The sequence below is a fragment of the Clupea harengus genome, chromosome 21 (genome assembly GCF_900700415.2).
Source record: "Clupea harengus chromosome 21, Ch_v2.0.2, whole genome shotgun sequence".
Lineage (NCBI taxonomy): Eukaryota > Metazoa > Chordata > Actinopteri > Clupeiformes > Clupeidae > Clupea > Clupea harengus.
This window is the reverse complement of record NC_045172.1, coordinates 17977066-17995028: the sequence shown is the minus strand read 5'-3', so window position 1 is coordinate 17995028 and position 17963 is coordinate 17977066. Positions and strand designations below refer to the sequence as shown.

Genomic DNA, 17963 nt, shown 5'->3' with positions numbered 1-17963 from the left:
AGGCAATAATGCATACTCAGCAATAAAGCAGGTGGAAGCATACATCAAGCAAGAAACCAATTGCAACACACAGACTAGTTCTAACTAGTTCATTTGCTTGAGGCCTACTCTACAGTCACTGAGCCAAAGTTAATTAGTGAAAGGTTTGTTTAAAGCCGACCAACAGCATTGTCGAGCAACATTTGTACATTTGTAGTGGAAATTATTCTGTTTAAGCTCCAAAGGTTTTCACCCTCAAAATAGGGGCTTGTTATAGGGTCCCCTGTCCCCTTTTTGGCAGACAGCATTGCAGGACCTAGTTCCAGCTTTACCCTAAGGAGAGGGATTCTGAATTTACAGGCTCAATGGAAAGAGCCAATATGGAGAAAATCTGCTGAAGTTGTTCAGTTGTTGTTAATATACAAGTAAAAGAATTTCATAGCAAACCAATTAGTGCATTATTACTTAATATTTCCATATAGAAATTAGGCAAATAACCAACGGAAGAACAGTTACCATGACTTTTCTGATTTCAGCCTTTCCTGATTTCAATATTCTGTGAACATATTCTGTAACAGTACGTCAACCTTAAAGCTAACAAGTCCTGTATCAAACACACATTTTTGGTGCTAATGTTAAGCTAAGTTACAAATGAAAACACAGTAGACATATGCTTACATAAGACAATGCTAAGAAATAAAAGAAAATCATTTTTAATCTTTGATCTATCCACCAGGTCGATGACACCCCCAAAGTGCATGCACACACTCTTGTACACACAATATAAAGCAAAGATTTATTTGCAAAAACATGAGTACACAATGTCACATAACGTTTTTATTTTTTAATGTTATAAGGATAGACTTACATAATAATTATAAAAATTACTTACAGAATTAAGTAACAGTTTTTAAAATGTGTTTATACTTCTAAATGCAAATAAAATGGAGTATCTACATGTTTGAAAACAGACAAAAAATGTGGTCCAATAGAAACCATATAGCTAGTCCAAAAAGAGAAGCAACTATACATGTATCTGTGACCATCAAATTGCACTGTATTTTACAATGTATTTCAAACAACAACAGCATCTCAAAGGGACCATATTTATTATACTGTCATTTGCCGCACACAACCAGTACTGTAAACGAAATCTTACTGAACCTAGCGTGTATTTATTCTTTAGTTTGTGAAAATGTACAGTTTAATCCGATATGTCATGAGAAGGACTCAATTACATACACGCACACATGCATACACCCTTCATATATAAATCTGTATACGGTTTCATTTCCCTCACTCTCCCTATCACATAAGGCTGTTTTCTTTTTTAGATGTTTTAATTATGGCACTGGTAAAGGATACGTTATAAATAATTAGTCTTTGTGTAGAACAGGAGCACTGTGTAAAAGATATGATCCCTCAAATGCTGTGTAACACTGGAACTTCAATCCTGTTGGCACTCCACATACAACACCAGTGCATTTGATTCTATAGAGCATCGTACAAAATAAAATAAAAATACTTTGTTGTTTTTCTTTTTTTTTTGAAGAAATGCAAACAAATATAAAGGGAACTTCCACAATTAGCAATACAACATAAAAATCTCTGATTTTTAGGGAACAGGTAACTGAAATGGAGACAAAAAACACATGCATCACACTAACTTACACTTACAGGTTCTACTCATGCAAAAAGAAGGGTCTAGAGTTCCTTTTTTTTTTCTCGAAACTTTCCACGTCGAACCTACATCAAAACACAGTACGATACTACAGTAGGTAAATGTAAAAGGCCAGTCCATAGAAGGAGTCTTTTAGTTGTTTTTACTGAAGGTCCTCTCTTTGAATAAGGACAGGTGGCACCACTGGGAATAAGACAGATCCCTACTGACTGAAGACACTGCATGTACGAAAAGCCGTGATGAGTGATGACTATGCACACTGCTGCTTTCGTCACACTGAGGGGCTCGGAGGCTGACCTGTGATTGGATGGATAAGCAACGCAGCAAGGACCAGCTATGACCACGTTAGTTATCCTTTGCAGCACCATGTGATTATCAGGTTGTTTCCATACTCATGTTTGAATTAGTATTTTGGTTAGACAGGCTGTCACTTTCAGTTAACGTCTCAGGATCAGCAATGCAAGTCTCCAACATCAAAACAGCTACGTCAGACTAGATTGGATTGTGGGAACTAAAACAATAACAAACCTGCGGGTGACAACGTCATGAGTGTGCCATGAACAAAAAATGACCAAAAAAAAAAAAGTCTACCTCCCCATCAGCTACAAGGCAAGTACATGTTTTTTTTTTTTCTGTCACAAAAACACAGGACACCGTTCAAGCCACTTCAGAGACTTGGCTGGTGTGCATGTAGTGCAGTCACAGAAAAGGCGGATAGGGAGCGAAACGCGTGTGAGGGCTGAACACACTAGAACACTACGCTGTGAGGTAATGAGTAACATCTGGGACTTCCTTTTTTTGAGAGTCTGCTGGGCAGCTCGAAGAAACATTGTAACATTCCAAAAGGGGGCCCTGGTCATCCGGTGCACTACCTTCTGCTAGCAAAATGGAAATGATAACAAAATACTTAAGATGGCATAAGAATGTAGCGTTAAATGATGACTAACCAATCAATGGTTTACTGTGAGGCACAAACGATTAGGCTCAAATTGAGGCAAAATGGAGAATCAAGAAGGCTCATATGTTTTTTTAAACAAATATCTCAAACATTAAAACAAATTGGAAGAACAATGCCCTCCAAACACTTGCCTTTTCTAATTATCTTTACCTAATTTGTTGAGTGTGGTCTGAGAAAATGAAACACTACACAAATCTCTGTAGTCTGAATACTTTTTGAAGGTATGAATAACAGTTTGAGATGATGCAGACAAACCTTTTAATTTTAAAATAAAAATTTAGTAAATAAAAATGCACCTAAAGATAATGCAAAAATATGTTTTAAAAGGAAAACGATGTGCAGAAACCATCACTTTGTGAACTTGTGAAGATGATACAAATAACCATTGTGCTATTCATGATTGTTACTGTTCTTAAATAACACATAACCAACAATGAAATAGTTAGGGAACTTTAAAAGACATACTTAAAATTCTGTCGACTGAAACATGAAACAAAGGCAATAAAAAAAAAAGTAATTTCAAAAAGCATTCAAAGTGACCGAATCTAAGTAACATTTCAAGTGCTCCAATCCTCTCTTTTACAGAGATAATCTGACATTTAGTGCTTAAGACAAAACCGCAATTAAACAAGCTGCGTCAGCATAGAATTGTAGGTCTGCAATATTTTGAGTATACTGCGTATCAAGAACAGACACAGAGACAAGTAAAAAATTATAATTATAATAATAATAAAAAAAAAAAAAAAAAAAAAAACAGTAACCAAAACAATACAGACCAGTGCTGGGATTTGCACACTGCATACATCAAGTTCCTAAAAGAAAAACAAACAAACATAAATAACCATTTTCTCAGATCTCTGATAAAGTGTGACTGGGTGATGCAGGTCAGAACGGAACAGCATGGAAACCAGACAGGTGTGGGAGGCCTAACGACAGTTGCTGGGAGTGCTGCAGTCAGTCATTGGCCAGATTGAACCCAATCCCAAACAAGGACAAGAGCTGACTCATAATACGCAGAGTGCAAAGTCCCATCAGGCATGATGATGGTGCATCTTACAAGATCTTCTTCTTAAGGTTTGTTAAGGTCAGGCCGCCTTAAGAGAACTCGGTTCCTTCAGCCATTTCTTCCTGTGTGACAGCTGAGCGTCATGCTACACAGAGCTCCCCGTCATGCTTCCGCTCCCAAAACAATCAGACGCTCAACTAGTGGCAATCCAAAGGCTCCAGTGAAATGTCCCATCTCGTCTCAGGTAAGGATGTCACAATGAAACGCTTTGAGAAAAATGTTTGGCAAAAGTCGATGGAATATGTTTTTTTTTGTTTCTCAGCCAGATCCTCTCCTCCTACTCCAAACTAACCGCAACCAACTTCCACTCTCAACCGGGGCCCTGACTCATTGCACCGGCCTAGGAGGTTTTTACCAGGTCGTAAACGTAGATGTGAAAATCGTCATCGAACTTGATGAAATAGACAGAGGGCTTGGCTTCAACCTGGTGGATGACCATGCCAGTCCGTTTGGAGCCGTCCTCTTTGGCGTACTCCACTTGTTTTCCCACCAGGCTGTCCACCACCTCCCCAGGCTCCCGCTCCGCAGGTGGGGAGTCATCTAAGCAGGAAATCAGAATCAGAATCAGAATCAGAATCAGATTCAGGTTTTATTGGCCAAGTAAGTTTGCACAAACAAGGAATTTGACTTGGTAAAGTGACTCTCAGGGTGCTTACACAAAATATACATTTACAACACAATACAAAACAAACACAATCTAAAACAAACAGTGCGATGGTCTAAGAAGTTTAAGAAAGTATATACAGGAGCTGTGAATTGTTACACAACAATAGTGCAAAGAAGAAGTGGAGAGTGCAAGAAGTGCAGGGATAAATATATATGCTACAGTGGGTTTGCTGTTCAGTAATGACAAAGATGATCAAGATCATTTGAATCCTTCAACAGGACCAAATCATGGCCAGGATTTAAAGGTGTTGTTCACAAAATACATGCTGAGGCCCAGGTGGGGTGATCTCTGTGGGCTGGGGGAATGTCTGTGATGGCTATCATTTCTTGGGATGAATCAATACCTGTTTATTTCTTGAGGCACTACTGCTTGCATATGGTTACTGTGTCTGAGTCTGTGCCCATGTGCAATGTGTCTGTAGTAAGTGCAGGAATCACCATCATCACCATCATCATCCTGACAAGAAATTAACTTTGCCGTGTTGTAAGATTAGGCAGAAACTCAAACTTTGGTCAAACCAAATGCTACGAGTTTGAGTTGCATCTTCATTGAGCTGCATTCTTTTGCATGAAAGGTGCTATATAAATAAAGTGTTATTATTATTATTATTATTATTATTATTGAATGGAAAAGACAGCATTGGTTATTTTCGCAGGAGGAAATTCCTGCAAATGTCTCTGTATGTATGTGTGTGTACTTATATGTGTGTGTGTGTATATATATATACATATATAGTTTGTAATAGTTTAGTTCAGAATTGTCAAATAAAATACAAATGTGATGCCACCCAATGACTGATTTCTTGTGTTAACCTTGCTGGTTTGCAACAGTCACTCACGTTAACGCCTACATAGTTATTGTATGTGGATTGATAACGCAATTGCATTTACGCTTGTGCTCAATAATAACAATCCGTCCTCAATGCATCTTGAGTGCATTTATACTTGTACTAGTCAAGCACTATCCAATTGCAATCTGGTCACCCAAAATGCATTTTAATGCCAGGTGTAAAAAGCCCCGATATGTCTGGATTGATGATTTGATCATTTGCAGTCAGTATTAACTTACTTGAATCAGGCATGATGCGGAGATCGCCGTCCTTGTAGTCATCTAAGAGTTGATACATGTATAGCACCGGGTCCTTCTCGTAGGTGATGTAGAACCAAGTGTTCATAATGGGCGCTCGGGCCAGGACCATTCCCCGCCACTCATCCTTAGAACCTTCATCCGTCTCAAACATGTGTTCCACTGCCTTCCCGATCATAGTGTCTGCCAGTTGGGCGTCACTAATGCGCGAGGACGCTATCAGATGACAAAATCAGAATAAAAGAAATAATGTTTTAAAAGTGAACGTATTAGAAGTGAATTCATTCCTAGGACGAAAGGAAAATGATTCTGTTCATTATCACTGTGGCCCTCTGGAAATCATACCCACAATGTATGTATTACGAACATTAAATGCTGACGGGGAAAATTATTATATATATTTTTTTGCCTGCTGTCACACTAAAACTTGTAATAATACACTTACGGCCAATGATATACCACAGATACGTTTGCATGTAAGGCGCTTGCTTCACATCACAACAGCGACACCTGCCGCCGTAGTATTTTCAAGCTATACCACTCACACTGTATTTTGTGTAATTACGTCAGAGTTTTATCCTTTTTCGGTCTACGTGCACCAGGTCATTAGTTTTCTTCCGTAATTGCGTGGCCTGTGGCTAGCCTAGGACAAGAGACTATACCGGTTTGGCTTAATATACTACATGCTGCAAGTACGGATTTTGCCAAATATAAAAATAATTCAAAATCAAAATTTCGTACCCTACCTTTCACCTTTAAAGGCTGAACTATCGGAGACCTTGTGTAACTCACCAAGCCTGTCAGGCAGCACCTCAAGGCCCTGCACCCGCTCGTCCTTGTGTAGCTCCAGTCCGTAAACGCAGTCGAAGCCGTCGTACTTGATCAGGTAGAGTGAGGGGTTAACTGGCACCTGGTCCAACACAGTTCCCTTCCACTGCGAGGCCGTACCGCTGCCCTCCTTCCAGATGTGCTGTATACGGCAACCCACAATGTTTCTCCGCGGCTGCGACACAGGTTTGTTTGGTCCCAGGCTGGCCTTGTGTTTTCTGCAAACACACAAAAAACACACCACACCTAGGTGACTCCGATTCAAGGGGAGTTTGAACTTTTGATAAAAAACAAGGACCTTGACCACCCAAGGTCAGGCTTCTATTTCAGACTGTCTCGTTTTTCTAAGACTGCTCTTCAGCAGTATCTGTGCTTGTGTTGTCAGCTAAACTTCAGGCAATGCTCCAGTGCTTCTGGAAAAACAGCAGAGCACTAACAGCTCTTGTGCTTGAACTTGGCAAAACTATCTTGAAGCAACTTTTCTTAGAATGTTTGTTCAAGTTTGTTTTTGTCCTCACATAAGTTTAAGTGTTACCATTATTTCTGTTAACAATATTAATTATGTTTATTAATTGTAAATCCCTCATATGCAAACCCTCCTGGTAGATGGATGTGACCGCCTGAAATAAGATTTGTGTCAGGATATCGGTTGGTATTGATTCATTTTATTGAAAATGCTTATTGGTTTTGTTTGCCAATAGCTGTTCCTTTCCTTTCTGGTGGAAGACTGAGGTGCTGTGGGCTAGGTCATGAGGGCCACTGCATCAGCCTGACAATCTACAAAACTGCCAATTCCTTATGTGCAGATATGCTGTAAACATATTCAAAGTTATATATAATGATTTGCTTAAGTAATCATCCGAGTTTCGATTGTATCCAAAAATCAAAGAAATTGTAATAAATATCTACCATAGAGACGAAGCACACAGTATGACTCACTTTGTTGAATTTGTTTTTTACATGAAAAAGACACTAATCTCCATGGCTCGGACCTTTCACCATGAAAAGACATCTTCTGCTTATACATCAAACGTCTATTAAAACACCCCTATCAGTCTTCATGCATTAGATCACACAAGAGACATTTTGTCCTAGTTGTAAAACCACTAGCCATTAGCCACCATTATTTAATTCAGCAAATTAAGAGTAAGATAAACCAGTGCTAGTTCACCAGTGGTCCTTAGTTAGCTGTTGAAGATTTTCACTTTTTCTGTAGGCCTATTCAAAGTCAATTCATCAAATAATAAATGTTTAGGCCTAGCCAAGATCAGAACGCCTAGGCCCTTGTTTTAAATGGAGGCCATCCATCCAACAAACCAACCGTATCCTGACTCAGAAACCAGGTATGAAGACAGCAGACAATAAAATAATGGCATGAAATATAGCCTATGTTCTCTTTCTCTTGAAATCTCCTGTAGAGAGTTGAGTTGCTGGAGGGTTCTAGTGAAGGTCAGTGCTATAATAAAGCTATAGTCAGCACGCCGCTGACATTTTGCTACATTTTTAGACATGCTTAATCCTAACGTTTTCAAAGTGTAAAAACAAAGGTCCAACTATTCACTCATGAGATTGACACATAGGCTCATGTGTGTGACAGTTTAACATAACACAACAACAGTGAGTGACCCACAGTAACATCAATCATTGATAGCTGTGGATATGTAGTGTCAACTGATTGATTATCAATTAATGAACATTCTACAATTAGCTTATCCAACACTGTAGAACTAGTATGGAACATCTGCAGTGCATGAGGACGATGGCATGACAGCAGAGATGGACAGCAAGCATAGCAGTTGAAGATTGCATACCTCATCAGTCTTTTTCATAAAGATTTCATAAAGAAGTTGATTCAGAGCAATTTCCACGACTTCTATTCAATTTCATCAACTTTCAAATCCTTGAAATAGTTTGTCACAAGATATATGGGATCCCTGGGTACTAGTCTTTATGTTTTATGTTTATCTGATGTCTATTTTTATGTGGATCACGTAATTTCTTTGCTGTTAAGCACTTTGAGCTGCATTGTTTTTTATGAAAGGTGCTATACAAATAAAGTTTATTATTATTATTATTATTATCTCAGGAGTGAGGAGCGTTGGACTTACTTGTGGGAGTTCTTCTTCTTCATCATATTTGCAGACACACCTGCATGCCCTACAGCATCCCAGTCAAACAAATAAGAACAGAAATGAAATAAGAATAATCGCAAAACACCACTGAACATTTGTGTAAACTGACTATGCGTGTTTAGTAACATCCGTTAGGTATTACCTGCATCAGCTCGTGATCTCTGTCCTGCGCTCTTCCCGAATGGGGTCTTCATTCATCTGGGTGTGGGGTGCAGCCAGGCTGCCAGACTAGGGTGAAAAAGTCACTGGTGTACCTTTTAGTGGGCACGCAGCTTTACTGGGGGAAACCTCTGGTGCAGCGCCCCAGATCTGCGTGAAAACGGAGGCGTGATCACAACTCCTGGCATCCAGTCCAACGTAACAGAAATGGAAATGGGGGTAATTGGGTGCGACCACTGGTACACGAAAGTCCGCTACCTTCTCCAGTCAGGAAGTGGGGGTTCTGGGCAGGAGGGCTAACACTGCCGCCCCACCCCTCTGACACAGCGGTGTGGGAAACGCCCAACAGGGTTTTGGGTACTACCTAAAACCTGACAGAAGAGGGTAACAGAAATACATTAGAGCTCAAAAAATGATAAAATTAGCATGGCTAATATTTATGATCGCCCTTACTGGCTGTACAGATGGAAATCACTGACTAATTAAAGCGCAGATTTTTTTATATCTCTATAAAAGCGTCATTACACACACACACCAAAACACATATGCGCACACACACACACACACCAAATCCTCAAGGTGCCTTTGTGTGTAAAAGCTTTTGAAAAATAAATAGGCTAACTTCCTACTTCTGGAAATGGATTCCATGGCAACAGTCCAGAGTGTGTGAGTGAAAGAGAGCGAGAGCGACAGACAGAAAGAAAAAAAGCTGTATGAGAAGCTAAACTTGGAGTGACTTGTGATCTGAGCTGACTTTAAAATATCACCATCACTAATTAGTATTGAATCAATATACAAAAACAAGCAAAGCCTTTTCAATGGTGCACTGCACATTATTAACCACAACCAGTAAGTGATTAGCACTAAGAGTTCATGTGGCAGTGTTTTGATACTTGACAGTCAGGGTGCAAAATGAGCACCCGACAAGCACCAATGGTGGGTAGATTTCTGTGATGGTAGGTGAATGATGGCAGTTACTCCGCCACTCTGGCATGTAAAATATGGGTGCTGTTCATCTTTGGAAAATATTTTAGTGGTCTGTCTCTTCAATCTGATCTTGTTATAAAAGCTTGCGATATCTATGCAGTAGGCAGATGGGGAGACACAAACAAACAGTCCCTCTAGTTTTTCGCGATTCTGCTATCGCCATATTTAAAGTAATTTCTTCCACAATGCTGCATATTCTGTTTATTTACCGTATAAATTGCACATAAAATTGCAGAAAACAAGCCTTGATGTTAAATCCCACTTCTTCTGGCCTCCTGGTGGTGGTATAAAGTTATGCACAGTCAGTCATGATTCTCACTGACATTTACATTTACATTCAGTCATTTAGCAGACGCTTTTGTCCAAAGCAACGTACAAGGGAGAGAACAGTCAAGCTAAGAGCAATAAAAAGCATGGTGTAACAATAAATACTACTTTACTACTTCACTGATACTGCTTCATGTCCTATTCACTTGGTGTCATGGGTCCAATCGCAATGCCCCCCCCCCCAAAGCCTAAGCCCTGGACCCTCACAGACTTGATGGACGTTACCTGGTAAGCGAATAAGTGAGAGAGGCTGCACGGGCTTGAAATAGTATAAATAGTAATGGGACAGCACGTTGCGACAGTTACATTTATGGCAGTTGTTCAGTTTTTTTAAGGCTTCTGTTCTTCCCCTGGGAACCCCGTGTTTCATGTCACAATGCTCTGAACTGTGGGTAATTCCCTCAGGCAAAGCCTGCAGAAATGTGCATAAAGGGCTCTAAATGTCTGCGAGAGATCCCTTATGCACTTGACGATTTGACAATGGGACCGCCCTCACAGATTTAGCAGTAACGCACCTCAAAGTCCCTGAGTGTGGACATTGGGATAGGTGATTAGATGGACCAACAACCGCACTGAAGTTAGCTTGATATAGGACATTCGCCTCACAGTGACATTCACGGTGGGCTACTACTGTTTACTACCTTGGCAACAACCAGCGTGACAGAAATGTTCGACAGAAACCACAAGTTTAACCCTAAATTTACGAATGTGATTACTCAATACGTTGAATGAATGCTGACACCCAAATTGAGTAATGCTACTCATGCCCATCCCAAGCTACTAGCTATTTATTCATCTTCTAAATCGAAATAGAAACCATATTCTCGTTTTAGAAGAGGTTATTCAATTTTGTGACTGAATCAATGGATGTGGCTTTTGTATTTGGTATAACTATCCAATATTTGGAATTTGGATTGCAGTACCCATTTTAAACGCTTGCTGTCAGTGTTTCATGTTGTTCCTTGAAATACCAATCAAAGGCTAATTTTCACAATGCACTTAGCGATTCCTGTACCAAGTTGTGTTTAATGACATGTGTTAAGGCTGTGACACACCAGGCCAACGGTCGGATATCCACCTCTTCCTTACTTTTTTCTCAACCAAAAGACCAAGGGTTGACAATGCCAGTGCCATTTGCAACTTCTTATCAGATGTAGCTATATTACGAAACACTTCTGTGGTGAGCAAAAGTGGAACTGTGCAACTTTTTGAACCAGACAAAGGCATTGCAACAGTTGCCGTTCATTGCCGCTAGTTCTTCTATGACAATTTGGTGTCTGGTTTAGTGATTCCAGTGCCAGTTTGTCTTTGATGTGTTAAATATTCAGTGGGAAACTAGTCGTCTGTGGACATAAAGATCACATCCGTTAACCCTCACCTACATTTACCCAAAATTGAATTTGTCTTGCATGTTCTGAATAATGCGATCTTAACGAAATGGCTTGCAGTATGATTTTGGACCACACTGCAAAATAGCGAGTTTGGCGAAAATCCTTTTTTCATTTGCCTTATAATAATAATAATAATAATAATGCATTTTATTTGTAACGCACTCTTCATTCAAAAGAATCTCAGAGTGCCTTATGGTGATTACACCAAAATCTGACGGCTACGGTTTGTTTGAGATTGTTGACAAGGATTCGCCTTTTAACAATTTCAGGGTTTTAGGGTGGAGCTTTGCATTAGTGGTAATTTTTAAATATAAAAGGCATCACAACATTGTCATTGTACACAAAGTTGTTAACTGTGGCTTTCAATGTTTCATTTTTAATACCATGCTCCTTCTGTCTGCCACCTCACTTGGAGATCAGATCACAGGACAGGCCTCAACATGAACTTTACATTATTCATTAAGCTGATCCATAATACATCAACTGTAGCGAGATCTGCCAATCAGAGTGAATGCTCACATATGGCGTCATCCATTCAGGAACCTGCCAGAGGAACAGGTAACATAAAAGGTGTCTGCTTCGAGTCGCTGCACAGGCAGTATGTCGTATTCTTCTGTCAATAACACTGTTTTCATTTTACCTTCAGACAAACTTTATCATTTTAGAAATTATAAAAAAAAAAAACTCAAGAGTAAAGTGTGTTCTGACACAGGTACAAAACTGAGACTGGACAAAATGTCATGATGTTCAGCAGGTTTCAAGTACTTTGGTCCTGGTGAAATACGTGTCTAAACAAACATTGTGTCTGTTTGCAATAGATAAATTTGGGTGTTGTGCTCACTTCCTGATATGGGTGATATTTGCAGACATGGCCGAGAGGTCATCAGTGAAAAGACAAGCTTGCCAAAATATGGAAATGTAGAAGATTTCACTTGTCATAGCTGTTGTTCACTAAAGACTTTGACCATTTTCATGTTTGTCGTTTTAATGTCACTAGGTCAACCAAATTCTACCGTTTCAGAGTTTTTTGAATTATTATTATTATTATTATTATTATTATTATTATTTTAGTAGGAACACCGGTGACAGAAGCCCCAATGACAGAAGCTCCAGTTATGACACCATGTGACTCAGTTGAATACTTGAGTGCCATATGTTGGCAAACCCAATTTAATTAACTCCTTAAATCTGAACCGTGACAGAAATCAGTATTAATTACATTTGAGAGACAAATGTACATATTTGAAAATGTTTCTGCTTGCAAAGCTTGCCAAACTACAACAGCAGTGAAAATATCAAAACCCACTAGGTGTTAAAACAACAACTTGTCTTATGCACCCTCGCAACATCAAATTGATCACAAGTATGAGCTCCTACATCGTCCAGACACACACACACACACACACACACACACACACACACACACACACCTTTCTGAAATGATGCCACTGTTGAGGTGCAGTGACACAGAGGATGAGGAAGAACTCATCAGACTGGAAGCAAAGAAGAGAAAATAGATTCCCCAGTTGGGGTGACTTTGGCTATGAGAATGATTTAGTGATCGGTCAATTGTGGAGTAAAGACTCGTAGAAGGGCCCTGGAGACAGTGGAATGAAGTGACCACAAGGCCTCAATTAATCTCAACAAGCCCTACGTGATGAAACATTCTGGTGTGTCAGAAAGTCCATTTTTTACTCTACTTGCTGATAATGAAAGATAGTGTTCCACCATTGTGTTTGGTGCTTTCCAGCTGGAGATAATCCACTATTTACCCTACTGTCTGACAAAGATACAAAGATCATGCACATAATTATCCCACCCATACTCAATACCTATGCAGTTGATTCAAATGTGGAACAACGTGAATGTCTACTATGATGTGAAGTAAAGTCATTTTACCCTATGTAGCCTAATACACAACAGGCTCCATTTTACCTCTCAAATTTTGTTTTGCTGAACATGGATGTTAACTCACATTAAATCTGGCCAGTGAAAGCGGTGGTTAGGAAGGGTCTAAATATACCAGAAAAAAAGGAGTTACATCCGTCACAATGCAGAACTGATATTTCCTATGACAGTAAAATGTCGTTGACATTTCTAGGCAGACACCAGCATCAAGTACATTTCTATACATTATGCATATCCCCACTGAGGCATAGGAAAATGCAATAAAAATATAAAAGGGAGTATTTGGCTGTGTGCCTAGCGTGGTCAGATAAACAGGACCAGAAACCCTGCCAATCATGCAAGCACCAGTCCCACCAATACACATTCTGAAGAGTTGCAACTTGAAATTTCTGTGGAAAGAATGTCCTTTCCTCTGTTCTGTTCCCTTGACAACAACTGGAGGTCAAAAGAATAGATGGCCTAACCTTAGCTGTTCTGAAGGAGAGGCTTGAAACACAGGGTTGCATTTATCTACAAACTTACTTCATTGCTCATTAACGACTCAACAGATAGGTCCTGGGGTCATAACTACATTCTCTCTTGGAGGTTATACATATATATATATATTTTTTTTTTTTTTTTTTAAACCAAGGGTTGTCTAAATAACTGTATTTTTTTTACTCCTGTTCCATTTCGCACATACACCTTCATTGACTTGACTAAAATGTAACAGTACTCCTGAACGTAAGGCAGAGATGACTTCAGTATTGTTAACATACCTTACAGACACACATACACACACACCCCCTTAACCGGTTTCCACCTTACTGGAATGCTTAAACATCTTTCCACTAACCCAAAAGTTGACCCCAACATGAAAAGAACCGTAGATAAGCCATGACCATTTGGAGCTAACACATGTCTGAACATGTCCAAAATAACAGCACAGCCAACTGAGCTCCACAGACACATTCTGAGTACAGAGTAGAACACCTATTCAATGTATTGTACGATACCACACTTAGGAGTAAAGGCCTTACAGTAACACCCCCCACTGTGAACGCTGTGATTCATTTAACTACAATATTCCATTATGTGGCCAGGCAGAGAGGTCCACAGAAAAAACATGACAATAACAGGTCCAAACTAGCTTAGTTCTGTCCGCTTGCATTCTTATAATGTGCCCCTTTAAAAACACACATCACAAAGGCACCTGTGAAAAATATTCACCTGAAACTACTGTGACAGTAACATAGCTGTAAGACCACCTCTTAGGTATCAACCTCACAAACAAAACGTCTAGACTAGTGATCATCTCCGCTGTCTGATATGGGTGTAGCACATGGGGACATTTAATGCACAGTCAACACCAACTGTATACACAACAAAATGTAGGCACTGGATCACTTTAAGCGCTTAATCTTCATACTGCAAAACTTCACAAAATAATCATAGGGCCACCACTCATCACAATACACAACAAGCTAATCAGGCAATTCTGATCACTTACAAATTAAAACAGATCAATCAATTAACCAATTGGACATTCAGATGTTTCAGCATACTTGTCCACAACTTATCACAGAAGAAAAACTATGGTTCACTTTTGGATGCCCACTGTGGCATATACAATCTGAAATGCACAGAGAGGACGGTCCCAGAATGTCGTTTGTGCAAAATGTTTGACCCTATCTAAATGTCGGTGCAATTAAATCTGAAATAGTTAAATTTGTATTCAAATGATAATTATTAAACACTGTGCTTTTTGCACCACACCATATATCAGACTTTACACAGCAGACATGCAAACTAACTAAATTTGTCACTGTCTATTCGTAGCCAACTCAAATATGCATTTTCTGTTTTGTTAACATTAGTCAAAACAATGATCTTACTCTCAACACAGTATAGGTATGTGGCAAGATGGCAATGAGGTCATCATTGCGATAGACAAAGCAATAGAATGTTACCCTAGCCATTACAAAACCAAGCTATTTCTCCACCAATAGCCTATCCGTAGTGCCGACATGCTGGCATGGATTATCAATTAGTCCTGCAGTGGGGGCTCCTAAAAATGTGCCACGGACTGTCATGAAACACAAATGGAGTGGCTGGCGCGGCACCCCCGCCCCCTTCAAACAAAACATGCTAATAGTCAGTCAGTCGTTCGTCTATAGCAACTCATTTTAACAAGCTAGATGTGACTAAATGTAATTTGACCTTAGTCAGTAATGCCACTGTAGCAAGATTAGCCATGCAACGGACAGATATGCTCACCTTAAATTTCAAATTGGCGATGGCATTCAACAATGCAGTAACGTTACCTACGATCAGTTGGCCGGATTTTGTTTCAGCCTAGGCTGAAACCCATAGACGGGAAACCTAGTTGACCTATCTAGCAAGCTCGCTAAAGCCCTTCATGAAAAACCCAGAAGATTTTCCAAGAAAACGTTGGCCAGCTATTGTTACACTTTCATTCAGAACTAGTCAAATATCTATATTGATATGTGTGTTCATTGAGGCTAGATAAAACATGACACATTTCCTTTAAATTTCTGTTGATAGATGAAACTTACAAGGTACTTGACTAGCTGACATTCTATCGACAAGAATATTGTTCAAGCTGGCAATTAACGTTCTTTGATTAAAGTAACGTTAGCTAGTAAACAAGCTAACTGTAAACGTTAGTAATGTTACTTGGCTGGCTAAATCTAACGTCACAAAAGCATCTCAACAAGATTGCAAGAATGGCTGACCTAATTGTTTACATATTGAACCATTACCACTAGCATAATGCTACATGCAGTGCTTCAGGATGAAAACAATGCCTTGCTAGCAAGCAGGCTACCTTACAGTATTTGATGCAATGCAAGATAAATATCGTCTGCATTAGCTTGCTAGCTAGCTAGCACTGCAACCTGCACGGTATATTAGCTACGCTGGCAGCAGCAGCAATGTCAGCCATGTTGCTTCAGTATTATTTACAATCTCCGCAGGAGAGGAGAGAGCACTGAAACCGTGAAGCCGAACAAAGGAGGGACTGTACTCAGTCTGACAAGAAACACATTTTCAAATGAAAACAAAATGCCTGAAATCTGTCTCCTTTGCCCTCGCTTTGATGGCCAGACGCGCGCGCGCACTTTCCCTCACAACTCATGTGTCTCGTGCTCCCTCAGGTAGACTACATCTGGAATGTTTGGCGTTCTTGATTGCTTACCCGCTTAATTGTAAAATTACAGCAGGCTAAAGAGAATATTTTGCCTGTGGCTTTCCTCAGTCTCCCCAAGCAGCCTCCGTTTGATAGGCGCAGGCAACCCCGATTCTACGGCCGAGCCTTCCCCTCCCCTTCCTTCTACTAAAAAGTGCTCCAGTTGTAAAGACAGCAAGGGCTTCAAATGCCTTCTTCCTGCAATATAGTGAGTCGTTGTGCACCCCCCATCTTTTCTTCTCATAACTGGAATAGAACGAACAGGTTTGCGCTTGCGCAGGCACTGCGACAGGACTTGAGTTGGGGGCCCCCGGCCTCCTAGAGAATTCCATTACATTTGAAACATTTGTTTAATGATAAAGAAAAACTTAATTTTAAAGGCAATTTTTTTATCGAGATTGTTCATCTCTGCTTATTTCGATCACCTTGCTTGGCAAAATATTTAGAACAGAAGGAGGTGTAGAGAGACTGAGATATGGATTTAAAGGCAGCTCCCTTGCTCCAAATACACAGCACAGCCCCAAAGCATACGCTTTTGTCCAAAGCGACTCACAAAACATTAGAAACATTACACACAACAAAACTATCAATAAAAAAAAACAGATTTAAATTCAAAACTATTATTATATATTGATGAAGTATGCCTCAAACTAAATAACTAATTAGACAGATTAGACAACTTTAAAAAGTTGAGTTTTTAAATACTTTTAAAATGTATCGAGGCTGTCACTGGAATGGCAGCACCAGGTAGATCATTCCACCGCCGAGGTACCACAAACAGAAAGAGTCTTGACTGAAATCTCTTACTGCTGACAGAAGGCAATGACAACAGATGCTCATCAGAGCAAAGAGGTCGAGAGGGTGAATAGCACTGAATTATGGCCATTTAAATAAGCTGGTGCCGATCCAGTGACTGTCCTATCGGCGAGAATGAGGGACTTAAATAAAAAATTCTAGCAGCTACAGGGAGCCAGGGAAGGGTGACCAACAGAGGAGTTACATGTGTCCTCTTTGGCTGATCAAACTCGCCGCCATATTCTGAATAATCTGCAATGGTCTAAAGTAGAAGAGAGACGGGTTACATCGTGTCACTGGCCTCAAACGGCATGTGTGACTCTAGAGTGCTATCCATGGATACAGACAACTCAACACGTTAGCGAATTAACTACCCACAAAGAAGATAGCTTGCTAATGAAGTTAAACAGCAATCAGCAATCCATGGCGGTGTGATTGGTTGTTGATCTGTCAATCTCGCTGTAAGGTTTTTGTTATCAACACATGACCCAATTATCAGGCAAGCGGACCAATCACAGTTGTAGTGGTCCTCGTCGCTGCAACGTGTAGTTACATTTATGGAGAGTATGCGTCAGGCTATGGAATAGTGCCCAGAACAATTTAAATGGAAGCAAGGCGCTTAACAGAGCCCAGAGCCTGAACCCTTAGAGCAAGCACTAAGGTGATGGTGGAAGGGAAAAACTCCCTTTTAACAGGAAAAAAACCTTGAGCAGAACCCAGCTCATAAGAGGGGACCCATCTGCTGGGTAGAGAGCTAGAAAAAGGCAGGGAGGTTTGTACATGCATCAAGATAAATATATTAGTATACATAT

The 17963-nt window shown here is 39.9% G+C and overlaps 1 protein-coding gene across 2 annotated transcripts; it reads right to left on the bottom strand.

Annotated features, from left to right (window-relative positions):
* Positions 1-669: 669 nt before the first annotated feature.
* On the bottom strand, positions 670-16520 carry LOC105911824 (spindlin-Z). Of its 2 annotated transcripts, XM_031558382.2 has the most exons (7): positions 16366-16520; positions 8815-8927; positions 8540-8706; positions 8374-8422; positions 6230-6483; positions 5420-5653; positions 670-4224 (listed from the first exon to the last, which is right to left on the bottom strand). In XM_031558382.2, the coding sequence occupies exons 3-7, from the start codon at positions 8589-8591 to the stop codon at positions 4025-4027; spliced, it is 789 nt and encodes a 262-aa protein (XP_031414242.1). In that variant the 5' UTR covers positions 8592-8706; positions 8815-8927; positions 16366-16520; the 3' UTR covers positions 670-4024. The 2 variants fall into 2 exon arrangements, with proteins under 2 accessions (XP_031414242.1, XP_031414241.1); XM_031558381.2 differs by having other exon boundaries at positions 8540-8927; positions 15426-16520.
* Between the last annotated feature and the right edge of the window lie 1443 nt (positions 16521-17963).